General features: G+C 45.1%; 2 protein-coding genes across 4 annotated transcripts; one reads left to right on the top strand and one right to left on the bottom strand.

Moving 5' to 3' along the window:
• Window positions 1–790: 790 nt before the first annotated feature.
• slc25a14 (solute carrier family 25 member 14) lies at window positions 791–12,502 on the bottom strand. Of its 3 annotated transcripts, none has more exons than XM_064349622.1 (9): window positions 12,344–12,502; window positions 11,574–11,672; window positions 10,295–10,433; window positions 10,072–10,166; window positions 7,244–7,329; window positions 6,822–6,917; window positions 6,046–6,170; window positions 5,602–5,815; window positions 791–3,216 (listed from the first exon to the last, which is right to left on the bottom strand). In XM_064349622.1, the coding sequence occupies exons 2-9, from the start codon at window positions 11,635–11,637 to the stop codon at window positions 3,175–3,177; spliced, it is 861 nt and encodes a 286-aa protein (XP_064205692.1). In that variant the 5' UTR covers window positions 11,638–11,672; window positions 12,344–12,502; the 3' UTR covers window positions 791–3,174. The 3 variants fall into 3 exon arrangements, with proteins under 3 accessions (XP_064205692.1, XP_064205693.1, XP_064205691.1); XM_064349623.1 differs by having other exon boundaries at window positions 11,574–11,669; window positions 12,344–12,495; XM_064349621.1 differs by lacking the exon at window positions 12,344–12,502 and having other exon boundaries at window positions 11,574–11,847.
• Window positions 12,503–16,634: 4,132 nt separating this feature from the next.
• LOC135262602 (glucose-dependent insulinotropic receptor) lies at window positions 16,635–19,450 on the top strand. Its single transcript, XM_064349615.1, has one exon. It carries the CDS (start codon window positions 17,505–17,507, stop codon window positions 18,690–18,692), a length of 1,188 nt encoding a protein of 395 aa, XP_064205685.1. The 5' UTR covers window positions 16,635–17,504; the 3' UTR covers window positions 18,693–19,450.
• The last annotated feature ends 713 nt before the right edge of the window (window positions 19,451–20,163 follow it).

Below are 20,163 nucleotides of genomic sequence, written 5' to 3'. Positions count from 1 at the left end.
GTTTACCAGAGGTGACTTCTTTATCGACGGTAAACGCTCACAACATTTTCATATAGTCCTTTACGAATTAGCTACTCCTTGCTAAAAGTAAAAATCGTCCGTTCCTGACAGCATAATTTCGTATGGAACTGAAACTATTATTTTGACATATACACGACTGCATAACATGGGATATTTTAACACCTAATACGCGCAGGTGTTATGATGATGAATAAAACGTGTTAATGTTTTTGAAAGTCACGTCTGGCATTAATGATGGATCTTTTCTTTTTGGAGCTGTCGTTGCCCGGAGAAACTAATTACTGGAGCGCAACATAATTAATAATCCAGATATGCACTAAATATTGCATGGATAAATACTGCATGGATAAATACCCTTTACCTAAAACAATGCCATTTCTGAGTAAATGGGCTAAATGAAAAATTCCACTTCTAGGTTGCGATACAGTCGATTGCAAACTACAGTAACAAAAACTAAATCAAAATACTAAATAAACGATACAAATGGGAAGAAACCTTTTGCGCACAGCAATCATTTTGCAGAACACACCTATCTTCGTGCTCATCAAAGCGTTTATCGCGGTTATCATGTAGCCAAATCTTTACTTTCGCGCGTCATATCGTACAGTTCTGAAGCTGTACGCGATTAGCTCTCGATCCCGCGCGATGTTCGCGTTGTTCCCGTGCAGAGCCATTCACGATTAAGCGAACTGCTCAATAGCTAGAGACAATCAGTCAGTCAAATGCAATTCATATAGCACTCTCAATAACAGTTACAATATTACAAACATCAGTATATTTTGTTTTATTTCAGGGTGCACTTTTACTTAAAAAAGCAAGATTCCACCGCTTGAAAGACAGTAAAATATCTGGTTAAAAAAAAAAAAGATTCGAGTAAATCATAAATGTACATACATGTTCAGACACGTGACAAAAGTGCAAATGACTCAGAAATCTGGTTTCCAGTGATTAACAAAACAGTCCAGCATTTTCAAATTACGATATTATGATGGATGTAATGTTTAAAGCTGTCAGTTGACCGTAAAGCATGACTGACCTACTGTGTTCAAGATCCCAAAGCAACAGAAGCTCATAGCTTAGTCATTTTCAATTGCAGCAGTGCCTCCTTGTGGCCACATTGATAACACCATGCCCTTTACTTTCCCCCAGGTGCGCATACAAGTTGACTGGAGGGGAAGCCAAACGGTTTGATCAGTACGCACGAGGTGAACCGGCGCCTGAGGTTCTACTGTAGTAATTAAAATCGGTTCAGACGGGCTGGAGAATCCATGTACTGCAGTCAAACAAGAACGTCACAAGTTCCATTAACATGGAGCTAGGTCTGGTTTGGCAGCAGTGCATGGCTGAGTCAGGTCTGGGCTTCAGGACGCTAGGAGTCTTTCTGCAGCACTTGAACATTCAGATTCAGTTCATTTCAGATTTACTAGAAATGGGCTGTGATGAATCATACAGAATAAATTAATATTCAATTGATAGTTAATCATTGGCTTACAGTGGGGGGCTTAAATTCCATACAAAAATTCACTGTAAAAAATATTTGTACACCTTGTTTTGATTTTATGAAATTCAGAAAAAGCTAAAAACACCAAGCTGAAAAGTGAAAAGTAAAACTTACTGCGGTTTATGGACCAGAACATGAAAGAAACACGAAACCTACAGAGAACATCGGTACAAATAAAAACACGTGGATCAAGGTGTCCCTTTGTGTCATTACTGATTTTCCATGTCAGGGTTTCATTACATACACCAAGAAATACACGTAGAAATACACATGCACATCAGAAAAAAGCCCGTTCAGCAAGTAGAAGGCAACTCAAAGGCAGAGACGTGGAGATAAAATGACTTAAATGAAATACTGCTCGCTAAACAGCCATATCTGGGATCATTGGGCAAAAAAGCAAACCTAACAGAAATTACAGTCCCTACATGAAAAATAACTCAGTAGTATGACTTTGGCTGTCCAAAAATATCACAACCACAGGAAGTGTCGCTGCTTTAGCGTTGTGCGTCTTCCCTAAAAACAGAACCTACAGCAGTCCCAGGACTGCTTGAAATGTTGAGTAACAGTACGTCTCAGACACCGCCAGGCCTGTGTAACATACCACATCAGAAATAATAACAATAAATATGCAACAGTGCAGTTCCTGTTTGGTCACATGGGTTCATGACCTCTTAATATTTCACATGCTTCATTTGGCACCAAACCAGTGCTGAACTCGCCATCAAATGCATGCCTTTCCTCTCCTCTGCATACTCACTAATGCAAAGACCAAACCAAAAACACAAAAATATTCTGACACATTGCTACATACAATTAAATGTGCGTTCCATGATTATCTGAACTCTGAGTGTTTGTTTGTTTGTGTGTGTGTGTGTGCGCGCGCATGTGTGCACATGCCTGCATTTCAGTCAAAACAGCAGGAGTGGTTTTCATCTCAAAAAAACAAAAAGGAAAGTAACGAAACAGGCTTTTAAATCCCATCCAACACGCGCTCCCTGAACAGACCCCGCTACACCACTCACTCACAGCTCAGCGTCCCTCTCAGACCACCCCTGCGCTCCTGCAAGCCATCCGCTTTAGCACATTCAGCATTCTAAAGATGCAAAGCAGTAACTACAACGGCATCCACAGCGAATATCGCTCCGCTCTGTCTGCGTTAAATAAAATTTTACATCGTAGATATGAACGTCAAACGAAGAGGGGAGTGTTGATGGAGCACAAAATAAATATGCTTTTTAAAAAAGCTGTACCAAAAAAATAAATAATTTAAAAATAAATAGAGCGTAATAAATGTGCCTGAAATTAAGCGTTCTGTCTGAGGGACGAAATGGAGGGACTATGCAAGTGTGAGGACAGGAAGCTGGGGTCTAGCGAATCGAGGTGACTCAAATCTGTGTACCCCACCTTCCCAACACACATATACACGCACGTATGCGCACAAACACGCTCGCAAGCAGGTACGCACGCACGCACGCACACACTCACATGCACGGACACACGGACGCACCCGTGCACACACGCACGCACACATGCACACACACACGCACGCACGCACATGCACACATGCACACACACACGCACATGCACACATGCACGTGCGCACACACGCACACACACTCTGGTCCGGCGAAGCTTCTCATTCCACCCCCTGGTTATAAAGGGAGCTTCTTCAGCTGCTCAAAGGTGATGAAGAACTGAGGCGTTGGTTAAGGAGAACTCAGACCTGCCTGTTATTATTAAACATCCTCCCTCAGTGTTTCACTGTGTCTGACTGTGCATCTGCAGGGCTGAGAAGCCCAGGCCTGCCCTAGAAATGCAGTCTAGCAGCATAACAGGGTAGATCCATAGTGTTACACTAATAGTGCACATCTGTAGTATTAGTAGTGTAGGCCTGTATTATTAATAATGTAGTCTTGTAGTATCAGTAGTGTAATCTCTCAGACTGACAGAGTACACCTGTAGCATTAAAAGAGTAGTCCAGCAGAGGAAGAGAGCTGGCCTGTGGTAGTAATGCAGCTGCTAATGAATCACTCAACATAAGTGAGTTCCCACGTTCTCTCCTGAATTTAAGTGCAACATCTCACCAGTGATTGCCCCTATTGGCTTTCCATTCAGTGGCTTTTAGCCCGTTTCTGTATTCCCCCGTTTCTGTACGCTAACCAGCGCAGGGGGGCTATGCTAACCAGCGCAGGGGGGCTATGCTAACCAGCACAAGAGAGCTGTGCTAACCAGCGCAGGGGAGCTGTGCTAACCAGCGCAGGGGAGCTGTGCTAACCAGCGCAGGGGAGCTGTGCTAACCAGCGCAGGGGAGCTGTGCTAACCAGCGCAGGAGAGCTGTGCTAACCAGCGCAGGGGAGCTGTGCTAACCAGCCAGAGGCTGTGCTAACCAGCGCAGGGGGCTGTGCTAACCAGCGCAGGGGAGCTATGCTAACCAGCGCAGGGGGGCTGTGCTAACCAGCGCAGGGGAGCTGTGCTAACCAGCGCAGGGGAGCTGTGCTAACCAGCACAAGAGAGCTGTGCTAACCAGCGCAGGGGAGCTGTGCTAACCAGCGCAGGGGAGCTGTGCTAACCAGCGCAGAGGAGCTATGCTAACCAGCGCAGGGGAGCTATGCAAACCAGCTAACCAATGCCATGTCAGGTCCCATCTAACCTGCAAAGCAGCACAGTAACAATGCCATGTCATCCCATCTAAGGACTGCGCGCGAAATCGTGTTACACTGAATGTGTCACACTGGCTGTGTTTCTCTTTTGGATCACTGCACCTTTAAGATGACCATCAGCTGCTATCAGCTGTTCATGTTCATTCATCTGACACTACTGCACCGCATAAATGTCAGAAACACCCCCCCCCCCCTCACAAAGGCCTGTCAGAAATACCCCCCCCATTTTATAAAATGGCCTGAGCCACGAGATGCTGGGTATTTTTAGCAGAGCATGTAGAACAGAGGAGTCTGCTTACCGCCTGAGAACTGTTGTTCTTTTAACGTGAACACAATAAACCCCCATGACCTCTATTAAAACAACGGCCACCCTGACCATGAATAAACACAACGCCCCAACAACATTCTGAAAAGTTCTGCTACAATTAGCATGACACTGGGGGCCGTGGTTGTGCCGGGAGTCCTATAAATCTGACACACAGAGCGGCTCTAAACACCATCATCAGCCACATGACTGCCTGCGCCAGAGGCGGGCCTGTACTCTCAGGAGTGATGGACTCATTTCATTACCCTGGAATTCCACTGAAGTTCCACCGGCAGCAGCCACAGGTGAGGATTAAATTAACCCCCTGTGGTGATGGGCGTGGCAGGGCAGGACGGGGCGGGGCGGGGGGGGAGTACAGTCAACATCAACCAGCTGTCTGTCTCTATAACCCCCCCTCCCAACCCCACCCCAACCCCCCGAAGCAGTAGCAGAGCTTTTGACACAAGCCGTCATTAACGTCTAGTTAAAGGCTATTAACCCACAAAGCGCTCACAGCAGCCTCTTACCTGCTGGAAAATACATTCAGTCCAGTCTGTTCACAAATCAAAAGCGCCATTTGACCCTAAATGTATGACTTATAAAATTACCTTTTAAATCAGACGGTTTGTTTTTTTATGGATTCATTTATCCGTAGCTTTTTGGTTCACCTTTCTTCCGGCACGATTAAAAATGGATGAGTCAGAAGAGTCAGCTCATTTAGTGTGATCCATAAATCTGCAGCAGAAGCCTTTCATATGTTTTAAAGGCCCTTTTTAGCTCAGCATTGAACACACAGAATGAGCCTTTAAAGAATGAATGAGAAGAACCCAAAGGGGTTCATCCACTGCAGCACTAACACAGGGCTGCTCACACAAGAACTCCACACTGACTCTGCATCTCTGCATATAAAGCATCTCGGTATGTAAAGGATCTCAGTATGTAAAGGATCTCTGCATATAAAGGATCTCTGCATATAAAGGATCTTGGTATGTAAAGGATCTCGGTATGTAAAGGATCTCAGTATGTAAAGGATCTCTGCATATAAAGGATCTTGGTATGTAAAGGATCTCAGTATGTAAAGGGTCTCTGCATCGGCACAGGGGCATAAAGGATACGATGATGTTCCAGGGCCCAAGGCGGAGCCAGTTTGGCCAGAAGCCCTTGTAGAGGGCGAAGAAGCCCTCGTTCCTCCAGGTCTTCATCAGCCCGTCCAGGGTGCCCTTGTATAGGGGGTTGCCCGCCAGCACCCGCTGGTTCATCATGCGAGTCCGAACCACGTCCACTGGGTTTGAGGCTAGCGCCCCCGCCAGGCCACACGCAAAACTGGAACTGAATGGAGAGAGAGAGAGAGGGACAGAGAGAGAGAGATGACTGGCCATCTTTACCCCTGTGTACATTTAAGGTGTGAGATCACAAACATGACTAGAATGCTCTTAATGCTGATGTCACAATCACTGCTGGTAACTGAAAGCAGTGGAGTTCTAGAACCCTGAGTTTTCCTGTTCAAAATGTTACAGACACACACCCGGAAGGATGAAAGGGCAGTGACGCAGACTTACACGAAATGTGTGTATATGGTGTCTCCCATGAGGCCTGAGAGGATCAGGTGCTTCTTGGTGATGTCATAGACAGGAAGCTCGACGCCCACCACGATAGCTGCCCTTTGTGCTGTGGGGATCACACCCTGTGGTAAAACAGGACATCTGTGAACAGAACTGCGCGCACCGGGAGCCTGGCTGACCGCCAGGGCTTTCTGTAAATGTATGTTATTTCGCAAGATACAATTATGCAATTTTATATTTCCATTGATGTAAGCATACTGGTTGGGAAAGGTTGGGAAAACAAGAATAGAGACAAAAAAAAGTTTAATCAAATGATTTGAGGAAACCAGCTGAACCATACGAGCAGGGCAAATTAATCTCTTTTTTTCATTACTTTTGAGTCATCACACCTCATTCCATTTTTAAGTTGAGACTGGCCAATTCATTTAGTAAAAGTGCAGCTTTGTTTTATCATGTATAATCTTCCTATGGAACAACAGCAGAAAAAAACCAAACTGTTTAACATTTACCATGCATTCATACAGTAAATGTTTATTTTTATTCAGGAAGAACCAATTACCAACAGTTATTTCAATAAACGTTTACTGTAAAAGAGAGGAAAAGTCTGATAGCAAGTCTGACCAAAACATACTTCAGATTTACGGACACCGGGACACCACCCTCCCCTGACGCGGTAGATGTACTGACACACACTCACTCACCCTCCTGCCGGTAGATGTACTGACACACACACACTCACCCTCCTGCTGGTAGATGTACTGACACACACTCACCCTCCACAGCCCGCGCGTCCCCTCCTGCTGGTAGATGTTTATGAAGTTGGCCATCATGCTGCCCTGGAGCAGGCTGCCCTGGGCCTGCATGCGGATCTGGGGGAAAGCCGCCATTATCAGCTCCTTCAACACCTCACCCGCGCGGCTGAGTCACCATCGCCGGTCTGCGGGGAACTGAGCTCAACCAATCACCCACCAACACCGGCTGTGGGAACTACCACCATTGCCGGAACGGCCAACCTCCGCACACAGTCTGCCGGAACTGTCAATCACCAGCGGTCGCTTCTGTCCAACTGAACTGAGGACAGACTGCGGGTGCTTCCCATGAGAAGGCCAGTACCACAGAAATAGGGACATTTCTGTTTAAAATCAGATACTGTGTGAAATATCGCAAGTTTATTAAACCGCAGGCGGAATCTTACCTTCAGGACATCGGTTGGGTTGGCCAAGGAGGACGATAAGACTCCCGACAGAACCCCACAGAAGACGTTGATGACCATGGTCTCATCTGCAAGCAGAAAATGGGTTTATGCCATTAAACTCCAAGCACGTCGCACCAAAAACACACAAACAGAGAATTAAGGAAGACAAGAGGCACAGTACCAGATAAAACATGGTAATTCTTCAGGAACAGATTTCCATTAGAATCTTTCTTTTTTTTTTTTTAATTGAAAAAAAAAAAACATGCATTTCTCTGACAAGTACAATTACATACAAAAGCAAACCCAGATGTAGTGCCATTATCCAGTACAAACTGCTATTTTTTATGAAGTGCTAAAATGACAAAGTTGGCTAAAGATTTCCAGTGACTGTGCACCGTGTCTGCACCACAGAAGGACATGAGGTGGAGACCTTTAGAGATTACAGCCAGTCTTACTGCAAATGACCGCTGAAGCTACAGTGGAAGTGTGTGTGAGACAGGAGGGAAAAAACAGGTCAAGTGTAGAACAATAGTTACAGTCGTCCTTGATCAATGTGACCAACAGTTAGTCCAGGCGCCCTTTACATTGGCTGCAGAACGGCCATCGCCAGCCCCCAGGCAAACCAAGGCCTGCATCAGAATAAGCATTCAGCACACAGAGGCACGTCTGGGCAAGGCAAGCAGACTAGAGCAGCAACAACACACTCAACAAATGAAGCAACCCCAAATCTTATTTTCCCCAGTGTACGTTTTACTTGAGAGCAGGGGTTCAAACAATACTTTTTTTGCTTTGCCAACTTGTAACTGAAGACACATTGCGTGTCACATCCAATCCAGCGTGACGCAGCCTCGCAAGGAACCAATAGGACAGCTGGAGTCACGCTAACGCAAACACGGTTTTAAAGACGCACTTCTGCGAGCGGGGATGCCGGGCTGTTTGCTCAGACGGGAGGTAGATAAAGGCACATCCTCTCCATTTTAAAAATACGCACTGGAGCAAACTGAACAAACACGCATTTGACGAGCTTGCAGTGCTTCCTGTTGGGGGATGTGATGGTTAATGCAGCCGGTCAGTGGGGGATGTGATGGTTAATGCAGCCGGTCAGCTCACACATCAGACCCCCTTCATGCAGACTCCCACACAGGCTCAGAAGCTCCATCTGCAAGGGTTCCCATTCAGCTTCATATCTGCTGAGTTTCCATGTCTTTGGGACGGGGTACTAAAGGTCATCCACAAGTCTGACCATGTTCACCAAAATAACTACTGGGGTGAAGATTTCTAAAAATACATGCTCCAAATACCTCTAACGACCTAATTAGTGGCTTTCACTGAACAGCTGGTACAGTATGGTGTGGACCCCTGCTCTCCCAATGGGACGGGTGATGGCCTGCACTGCCCTAAACTCCCCCCATACAGGGCGTCTGAGAAGACTCCAGCAGAAGGACAGTTTGCCGTTTGAGCGGGAAACTGTCCCTCCGCCCCTCCAGCACCCCAAACGGGGCCCCAGCAGGGCAGCGGGCTGTGGCCTATCCCACCAGCCCGAGGGGGACGCTGACTCACCCCATAACTGGCAACAAAAAAACAAAAAACTAAGCACATGAACACAGCATGGCTCCTTCAGTGCATGACTGTAGGTCTGTGTTAGCGGCTGCGTTTAGCTCTCCAAAGGCAGCTCAACATGCACGCCAGGCTCCGCCTCTTTAAATGAGGAGCCATTTTAAACCGCCAGCAGTGCACTGACAGCAGCCCACTGCAGTCAGAGGCATCCATGGCAACGGAAACACCGGCACACAGCGAGCGCCATAATGTTGGGGACAAAGACTTTTTTTTTAAAAATTTTTGATTAGGCTCCGTAATCCACAATTTAGGATTTGTGATCAAAAAAATGTACATGTGGTTAAAGGACACATGCTCAGTCTTTATTTACGGCCATTTCTATACATATTAATTTCTCCCTGCATAAATTACAGCATTTTTAAAATAAATAATTACACTATTTCAGGGCATTATAATGTTTGGGAAAAATGGCGTCACGGGTGTTTCTGATTAGTCAGGTGCGTTCAATTGCTTCCTTAGCACAGGCATAAGAGAGCCTTTGGAGTTCTGTTATTGCCCTCTGTCAACATGAGGACCACAGCTGTGCCAATGAAAGTCAAGGAAGCCATTATTAAGCTGAGGAATAAAAAATAAAAACAACTGTCAGAGACATAGGAAAAACATTGGGCTTACCAAAACCAAAACCGGAAAAACGTTTGCAACATTATTGAGAAGAACGAGAGGCCTGGTGAGCTCAGAAATGACAAAGAGCCTGGAAGACCTCTACAGCTGCTGCCCAAAGAACCCCCCCAAACAGCTGCCCAACAGAAACACTTAGAAACACTCTTCATGAGGAAGGTGTGGATCTGTCAGTGACTACGGTCCACAGAAGACTTGACAAACAGATACAGAGACTGCACTGAAAAATGCAAACCACTTGTTAGCCACAAAATCAGGATGGTGTGGTTTTTGTGGATAATTTGGTTTTGTGACTAACTTGGTCTCGTGGATAAATGAGACCACGATTCACTTGTATCAGAGTGATGGCAAGAGCAAAGTATGGAAGCCAATAGGAACCGCCCAAGATCAAAAGCACCCCCTCAACTGTGAAACATGGTGGGGGAGTTATGATTTGGGCATGTATGGCCACCACATATATTGGGTGACTTGTCTTCATTGATGAATCAAAACTAGATACCAAAAGCTCTTATACCTGCACTACACACCTTAAAACACCACACACCACACACACACCACACGCGCACATACACAACCTTAGCATCCAGACCCACCTTCCGGGTGGCTGACGAACAGCTTCTTCAGCGTGTTGTAGGTGCCGATCTTGATGGTGCCGTAGGAAGCCTGCCGTAGGAGGGCTGGAGAAATCCTATAACACAGCACACACACACACACACACACAGCGTAGCTTAACTCTCACTGCAAGAGCACAGGAGCCGGGAATTCTGGGAATTTTACGCCTTTAGGCAGCGCTAGCAGAGCTGCGTACGGACTCACCCTGAGTACAGCGCCCGAACCCCCTCCTCCCGGCCGATGCGGAGCAGGGCGTGGAACATCCCCCGGTACCTCACCTCCATGCACTGGCTCTGGCCCTGCACCTGCAGCCGGGTCTTCGTCAGGTCGATGGGGAAGGTACCTGGCAGACCGCAAGCAAGTACTCAGCCTCACAGGCCAGACGACGCAAATGCAACACCGGCCACTGCCCAAAAAAATAACAGCAGCTCTCCTTGAGACGGAAAGCAGTACGGTACAGTAACCTGAACGATACTGGGCCCCTACAACAGGCAGGCAATAGTTTGGCGTTACATATTAGTTGCGGGTGGCGGTGTAGTATAATGGGTAAGGAGGTGGTATTGTAACCTAAAGGTCACAGGTTCGATTCCCAGGTAGGACACCATCGTTGCACCCTTGAGCAAGGTACTTAACCTGCATTGCTTCAGTATATATCCAGCTGTATAAATGGATATATCCAGCCTTGTAAATGCTATGTGTAAAAAAAAAAAAAAAAAGTTGTGCAAGTCGTTCTGGACAAGAGCGTCTGCTAAATGCCTGTAATGTAATGATCAGTAAAAATAAAATGGCCCGAAAAAATTCGCTAACAAGATTTTACACAGTAGGCCGCCATCCCGACTGCACCTGTGAGTATTCACTGACCTTTACAGGAAACAACCGACTGACGTACGACTCTGCGTTAAATCAAGAGGATGCTGCGCAGTTCGCACGAAGACGACTGTCTAGACGGTCTAGATTAGATTATTAGATTGCAAATGGTTTAGTTACTATTGCGAATGCAGATAATATTGAACACCGCACAGTGGAGTCATAATGCATCACCATTGTGTATGAAAATGACGGTTATAACTCAAGCACGAAGCAAGAGGAGTGCGGGGTGCGGATCACAGACGGTTATAAATAGCGCGAGACGGTGATGTTCGCTGCAACTTAACTCCGAGCCATTATTAGGAAAGCCCCGTGGCGGAGTAACAACGAAACCCGTAGCATTCGCATTTACATCAATCCATTTATTCTGTTCTGTCTGACAGCACAATTACCGCGGGTTTCTTTATTAGCCTAAAGCGCACAGCAGACAACCTAGAACAATTAATCATTTGCTGCAACCCCCTCTTATCCGCAGGAATCACCCAGTGCACCTGAATCAAATTACATTTATCGGTGACAGGCGTTGTTCTTTGACAGCGTATTGCTCAATACTCTGGATTCCAAAGACTGCGAGATAGCTGGCCTGCTAAAATAGCCCCGGCATTATTGTGCTTACCAAACTCTGCGACGATGGAGGCCATCCCTCCGTAGATAAACGGTTTCCAGTTGAGATTGGCCATCTCTGTGCTAGCTGCTTCAGTCTGGTGCAGACCTGCTAATAAGAGAAACACACCACCCCAGTACAAACATATAAATACTTTTAAACGCACGAAAACCAGCATTGCGTTCTCCAATCTACAGATGCCGGACCAGGTTTGCAGCATTGCAGCCTCCTGCACCGGAATGAAACACGGACATTAAAAATTCATTCAAACCCCATTGTGGAATTTCCCGGGAACCATTGGTTACACGTTAAGCCAATCAAATTTTACTGAACATCAGTTGGTTTAAAATTGGCCTGAGAAACGCCCACTTCCTAATTCGAGACGGCACAAATGACAGCCTGCAGGCTGCAGCTCTCCAGCATGCCCGCTGATACAGAACTAGCTTGCAATTTGCTAACTGAAACGTGTGAAAGTCGTAGCAATTGTTGCACACGTACTCAGATTATAATAAAAACCACTGATCTAGCACTCGTTTAATCAGATAAACAGTGCACACAAATAACTGTAAAAAAAAAAAAACCCCGAACAATCCCTTGAAGAAACACACTTTTCTTGCAAGCGAGTTTTTGGAGTCCACCATCGCAACTAACACCCTGGTTGCTAGGTAGCTTACACTAGTTAGCTACCAAAGCGAATCAGCTATGAATAATTCTAGGTAATAATTCTGAAAGAAGTGTTTATGATTCTATAAGCAAAGTCAACTAATCTACATAATGCTTACCTTTGCCGGAGGTTAGAATCGTACTTTAATTTATTGTATTCTTCATGTTGTCGACCACCTGAAGAGTAGCTAGCTAGCTTGCTAACTTCAGAAATGAAACTTGAACGACTTGCTAGCAGTCCATATTACATGAATGGCAGAGACACCGGAAATGATGTAGAGGAAGTTCCTCAGTCTATGTGGCTGTGATGTCACACCCCTTTTCAAAGTCACATTTTTGACCGTGATCAAGATTACGTGATCTGTCCTAGAGATACGCCAGTTTTTCTGTCATTCTACACATTGTAATGCTGGTTTTACACAGCAATACAGGTCAGCCGTGTCTCATTTAGCCTATTTCTTTAGCATAGACCAATAAGCGCCGCCAGATGTTGACTCTGCTGTCCACCGTTTAGGTCGGATATATCTCTGATGGAAGCATCTGAATCTGACTCCACGAGCTGCCGTTAACCATATAACGTTGACAAAAACTGAAAATGTTCAGAAAATAGTGACTGTTTAGTAGGGTTTAAGAATTTCCCCTGATACTCAGGCAAAGGTCAGCAAACAGATATGTTGGTTATCAATGAAATTGTGTTTTGCCATAAGCAGTGTGTGGATGAACTTTTAACTTATTTAAAGAATGTAAATAAACTTAACGGTAGGTGTAATTGTATATTTCTGTTCACAAAGATAAAGATTGTCATTTGATTTAGGCTAGCATTCAAGTGACCATAACATTCATATATAAAGTCACTTAATAAACCGTGAGACGACCACAAACTTAACAAACTGGCTAACGTTTCTTCTTAGTTTTGCTGTACACTTTAATGCATAGATATCACAAGCCTGAAGTACACTCGTCTGCTCACTGTTGTACTGATGATGTCATCCTGTCAGAATTTCTACCATGTTTTGATACTTTCATGGGTCTTACCCAGAGACTGTAAAAAATATGAGCTTCAAAAACGAAGTCTGGTTTTGGCCGCTTGGTTTTACCGCATAATTGACTTCAGCTGTTATAAAACAGGGTGAAAAGTGGAGATCTGGGGCTTCTTCCTGAGGTCACAAGAACAACAATTTGTTTAAGCAAAGAACACTCAATTCCTTTTAAAATAAAAACAATGCATTACATCGCAAAACATTTACAAACTTTAAGTACCTTTTAAAAAATAGCATTATAATTAAAATATACCATCAAATCCACAGTTAGGTAAGACATGGACGTGTAATAGCAGCGCAGGTATTACAAGATATATTCATGCTTTCCTTCCTTTTGGATGAGTCACAATGTAGTTTTGAGGATAGGGAAATAAGACTGAAGTTTCCTGATGAATGCTGGGGCTTGCATGAATTTGTTCACTTTGAACAGTATTTGCATTCATGCAGGACTCATCCGTGTATCATAACACATGGACCGGTTGATAATTTGAGTTTAGTGAACTTGAAGATTACTGGAAGATTGTCAGATCTACACAGGTTCAGTAAAGATCATGCCTAGTCCAATGTGAAACGTGTGTTAATCCAAGTAGAAGGGGGAGATGGGTCTGTTAGTCATTCACTTCAGCTTCCTTTAGGGGGCACTGGTGAGACAGTTTTCATGAGAATCGGGGGTAATCCAGGCTTTTCTAGGAGGCTTTTAGCCAGTTAGCCTTTTCACAAAAAATTAGAGATGCGTAATTTTCCATATAGCTGTAGATCGATGCTCATCTGTACAAATCTCTATAGCTCCTGGAATCTTTTATAAGCTGTAAGCCAGGCACTCCCTGGAAGTGTGAGTGAGTGAGTCTTATTAAATTCCCCTTTGCTATAAACCGCAAATCCACACTCTACAGCACAGAAATAGATCCAGTATGCGATATGGCCATTGGTGTGTGCACCAAATTATTATCATCACACCACTAGCCACATATTCATCCAGAGATGATAGGTGCCTAAAAATAAACACAAACATTAATAGTTTTTTTGTATTTTATCCCACTTTGGCTATATTTATTCCCACTTTCCAGATGAGAAGAGTAGAGATATTTCAGATCTTCCAAGCTATGTGAACAGGAAAAGTGAACACTGGGTCAAAAATAAATGTAGAAATGATTAAAAACAAGCTTCCCATCCCATGATAAGCAGCAAGCACTCAGTGTGCAAACGGCAGATCCTCTGAGTGGAGCAGACTGCTGCTGCTCCAGACCCAGGGTGAGAGATGGTCCTGGGGTCACAGGATCACACGCAACAGACTCAGAATGCACTGCTGCAGCCGCTGAACGACTGTCACCAGACTCCTGCAATAATTTAAACACACGCATGCACGCATACAGGCATGCTCGCAGCCATGCTCACACACACACACACACACACATACACACAAACACATACATATACACACATGCACACACACACACACACACACACACACATACACACACCACACACATGCACACAAACACATACATATACACACACACCACACATTCAACACAACACCCCAGTGCAACGCAGACCCTATAGCAATCTACCTACCAACACATGAACCCACAGACACACCACACAGACCAACACTTCACCACATTCACAAACACATGCAATAATTAAACACACCACACGTAGGCAGGCACATACACACACACACACACACACATACACACAAACACATACATATACACACATGCACACACACACACACACACACACACATACACACACCACACACATGCACACAAACACATACATATACACACACACCACACATTCACACACACACACACCACACATGCACACAGACACATACATATACACACACACCACACACATGCACACACACACACACACACACACACACCACACACATTCACAAACACATGCACACACACGTACACACACACACGTGGGCAGGCACATACACACACACACACACACACATAGCAGGGTTGAGCAGGGCAGTTATTGCTGACCACCAGCTGCTTTGAAAGGCAGTGAAAGGTCTAGATTGGCTGAATATCAGGGCTGATAGCACAGTGTGCACAGGGTTCCTGGCTTTATTGCTGTTTATGGCGCCATATTAGGCTGACTGGTTTGCACTGCACAGGTGCCCGATTGACCAGCAGGGGTTGCTAGACAGTGAAGATCAGGGACCCCAAATTGACTATACCTGTACTCTGTACCCTGGGCGACACGCACCCTATGAAGCTACCAGCCACGGCCGGCACCGGCACCAGCCAGATTCAATCCAGCACCGTGGGGCTCGTCCAACCGAACGAGCCATCCAGCAGCCGTGATGCAGGCGTGCTTCACACTGTCAGAGGCTTAGTACTGAAAAACCCTGTAAAAAGAATTAGTGTAAGAAACACTTTCAGTTTATTGTTAAAACAACCCCAATAATCCTACCAAACCAGGCATTTTATTATCTTCTTGAAATAATTAACGGTAACATTATTAATATTAATATATTAATATTAATAATTAATATTAATATTTAAGAGGATGTTGAAACCTGTGATGAACAGGTTATAAAAGACATTCTTCGCAGTCAACACTTCAATAGCACAGAATATGGTAAATGGACTGCATTTAATAGCTTATCAAGCACTTACAATGTGCTCTCTTTCACAGAGCATTGCGGTTAGGTAGGTGTCTGCTCAGGACACTTACATCCAGGCGGGTTGACGCAACCTCGACTGCAGACAATCGGTCTTACCTCCTGAGCTATGTCACCCCTAATGAATAACCTGAATAAATAAATAATAAATGAATAACCTAATGAATGAATAGAAGATTAATTATTGTTCATCACTCCATAAATCTTACTCATATACAGATTGTTTCCTTGATAATAAGTCACTTCAGCTAAGAATCTCATGCCTTGCTATTTACTGATTTACAATTTTGGATCTTTTTTATTCTCTAAAACTGCCATTCACTTGCCTAAAAGCTGGTGTTTAAACAATATTATTCTCGATGAGGTGCTTAAAATGGTTTCAGAAAATAATTTTTCATCCATCCCTGAGTCCAGTGTCTCCCCGGAAATACGTATCTATTTTTGGGTAAGAAAAATCACTTTGAAACTTTTATACTCTTAATTTATTTATTTATTTTGCTTTCAGTAGTTGAAATTTTTTTCACAACAATATTTGAATGAGAGCCAAATGACTCAGAATCTGGCAGGGAGATGCCATGTTTGGCAAAGTTGTGTATTTTGCCGGTTGCAAATAGTTGGCTGACGCAAAGAAAGCGGATGGAGCTTCATTGGAACCCGTCCCTGAAGACACACAGTAAAATGCCCCCCCCCCTTCACCGCCCCCGCCCCCTCTATCTCACTTTCACTCATCCAGATGAAGCCACAGCCACAGACGCAGCTGCACAGATTCAGGAGCTACAGCAAGACAAATATCTCTACTAAACTATCTGACCGTAAATCAGAACCGATTCAGATACTGTGTTTCTGGTTTTGTTCTGTTAGACACTGTTTTGTTTATTTGTTCATTCATCACCCAAACTTGGCAGACAGCATTTATCGAAAATAACCTCTCCATCTGGGATGTGTGTATAAAGGATCCTGGGACTGGAACGGGACTGAAGGCGACGGTAGAGCAGAACTATGGGGAGATGAGTATGGAATTGCCCTCTGTGAAGCCAGGAGCCATCACCATTGGATGGATGATGGTAAAATATTTTCTTTATCAGAGAGAAATTAATTTAATTTAAATGACTGCATATGCTGCTCAGTTGCCACAAGATGAGAACTGTCACTATCTCAGCGGCTGGTTTGATATAACACTGCTCCACTGGCACATAGCGACATTCAGCTCTTTGTGTCCGTCAGCGAGTTTATAATTTCACACTCAGCTTCATAATAACCATCCCCTCTGAGGGAGAACACGAGCCAATCGAAGAGAGACGTGGAGACAGAGAGCACAAGCCAATCAGAGAGAGGAGACGGAGAGAACGAGCCAATCAGAGAGAGGAGACAGAGAGCACGAGCCAATCAGAGAGAGGAGACGGAGAACACGAGTTGATTGGAGAGAGACGAGGAAACGGCGAGAACAAGCCAATCAGAGAGGGGAGACGGAGAGAACGAGCCAATCAGAGAGAGGAGACAGCACAGAGATCGCCCTCCTCTCGCACCGCTTGGCGTGGGCTGCCCTTGCCTGCAGCTCCTGGACTGGAGGCCTGAGGACACGCAGAGACTATGGCTGCGGACAACGGGACGTGCTGGGCCGCAGGCGCAGTGGACATCCACGCTCCCACACAAGCCGCACCTGTGCACACAGGTGTGCTGCAGACAGATGAGCCGTACTCAGGTGAGGTGCATGCAGGTGTGGAGGGCCTGGGCTGGATCCTGAGCGTTGGCTCCATGCTGATCATCAGCACTAACTTGCTGGTGGGCATGGCTCTGCTACTGCTCGTCAGGAAGAAGGGCGGGCAGAGCTGGTGCTTCGTGCTCAACCTGGCGCTGGCCGACACGCTGGTGGGCGTGGCTATCACTGGCATCGCCTCAGGGGTGATCCACGCCAGCACCTCCCCGACCAGCAGGACCAGGTGCTTGATCCGCATGGCCTTCATCACCTCCACCTCCACAGCCTCCATCCTCACCATGTTCTTCATCTCGCTGGACCGCTACGTCGCCATCAGGCTGCCGCTGCGCTATGCGCAGCTGGCGGGCGCGCGGGTGACGGCGGCGGCACTGGCGGTGCTGTGGCTGCTGGCCCTGGCCGTGGGTTTCCTGCCGGGGATGGTGCAGCAGATGCAGCAGAGCCACTACGGCGGCTTCTGCACCTTCTTCTCCGTCATCCGGCCCAAGAGCATCATCCTGGTCTTCTGCACCTGCTTCTTCCCCGTCCTCTCTGTCTTCATCTACTTCTACCTGGACATCCTCAAGATCGCCTGTGGCCACCAGCGGCAGATCCGCCAAACCTGCCGGTCCAGCCTGGCCGGCTCCCCTGTTCCTCATCCGAACCGGCACGGCGGTCACGTGAAGGCCCTGCGGACAGTGGCCCTGCTGGTGGGCTGCTTCACCCTCTCCTGGAGCCCCTTCTTCATCGCCAGCACGGTGCAGGTGTTGTGCCAGTCCTGCAAGCTCTACCGCATCATCGAGAACGACCTGTGGCTGCTGGGACTGTCCAACTCGCTGCTCAACCCGCTGGTGTACGCTTGTTGGCAGAAGGAAGTCCGCCATGAGCTCTGCGCCCTCTTCACCTGCATAAAAAGCAAGCTTTCAAATGCAGCCCTGCATGCCACCTACAGGGGGCGCCACTCTGGCCGCACCATGACCGCTGAGACTCCGGTGCACAGCGAATCTTGTCCTGCTTCAGGGCCCCAGCTGAGACCTGGACTGCCTCACACAGACACTCCAGTGGTGTCCTCTGCGTCCTTATAAACCACATGCGTGTACCACACCTTTAAAAACCACATGCGTGTATCACACCTTTTAAACCCACACACGTGACATCATACGGTTTAAAACTGTGTGACATACTTGTACTTTTCCAAAAAAAGAGAGAAAAAACAGAATCCAGTTAACATTCTGTGGGGGGAACAGGGGGAACTTTGATATGTGAACTAAACGAGATAAATGTGAGAAGGATAAATGTGAGAAGAATAAATGTGAGAAGGATAAATGTGAGAAGGATAAATGTGAGAAGGATAAATGTGAAAAGGATAAATGTGAGAAGGATAAATGTGAGAAGGATAAATGTGAAAAGGATAAATGTGAGAAGGATAAATGTGAGAAGGATAAATATGAAAAGGATAAATGTGAGAAGGATAAATGTGAGAAGGATAAATGTGAAAAGGATAAATGTGAAAAACTCTGATGATGGCTGTTCTCAGGCCATTTTCGACTCACTGCACATTTAATGGACCAGATGGTTTTGTTTGCTTTTGTTTTGCTGTTTCTTCCAGCTGGTTAATCGACCTTATCTCTACAACATTACACTGTATCTGTTTCTCTGTTCAGATTGATCTATTTGTGAATAACAAAAACAAAACTTTAAAATGACAAATAAAGAAAAACACCAAGAGGTCTCTTTGAATCTGAAAGTGACAGTGTAATCCTTTTAGACAAAGAAAACAAAAAATCTTGGCCAAGATTTACAATGACCTATTCATGACAATAACAGAACTGTGAATATAATATGATATAACATGATATATGACTAAATGAAGTATTGTACATAAAAATAAAATGAAATGGACTATGGAAACTTCAAAGAAGATATTTTGTCTTTACATCTATTATTAACAAAAAAAAAAGATTTTAGAAATATTTACAATAACAGATTATTTACTAAATTGAAATACATAGACATAACTAGCAACAGCTATGATTGATCAGCAAGATCTCAAATCAAAAAAGTATTTTTAAAGTCCACAGAGATCTAAAGAAAAAAAATGCTGTTGGCTTTTCTTGCCATGTGAAATTGTATCCACCGATAGGTAATTATCCAGCCAAGGGCATTTCCTGCAGTGCCATCTATTTTAAGCTATAAAATGCCCATATAATTGTTTTCTTTGCATGACCATAAAATCACAATCTCAAAGAGGAAAAGGAGACGAAGCCATTAAATCCAAATGATCGGAGGGCATGCAGCAGCCAGAATTTAGCAATGACGTTTAAATAAACAAAAGTGGGCTTGAGTCAGGAGGCTGTTGAAGTAATATACTGACAAATTGAATAAACTCAGAATTTACTTGAATAATTTGTATTTCATGTCCCCCACAGATGGACCGAAGACTGTTTTTTAATATATTGTACTTGAACATATTATTGTGTATTCTATACATCTGCAACAAACATTTTACTTTAAAATAGTTGCCATTAAAACTGATTCAATTAAATGTGATAGGTG

This window comes from Anguilla rostrata, chromosome 9 (genome assembly GCF_018555375.3).
Source record: "Anguilla rostrata isolate EN2019 chromosome 9, ASM1855537v3, whole genome shotgun sequence".
NCBI lineage: Eukaryota > Metazoa > Chordata > Actinopteri > Anguilliformes > Anguillidae > Anguilla > Anguilla rostrata.
The sequence above is the reverse complement of the archived record's forward strand: the minus strand, read 5'-3'. Positions and strand labels throughout refer to the sequence as shown.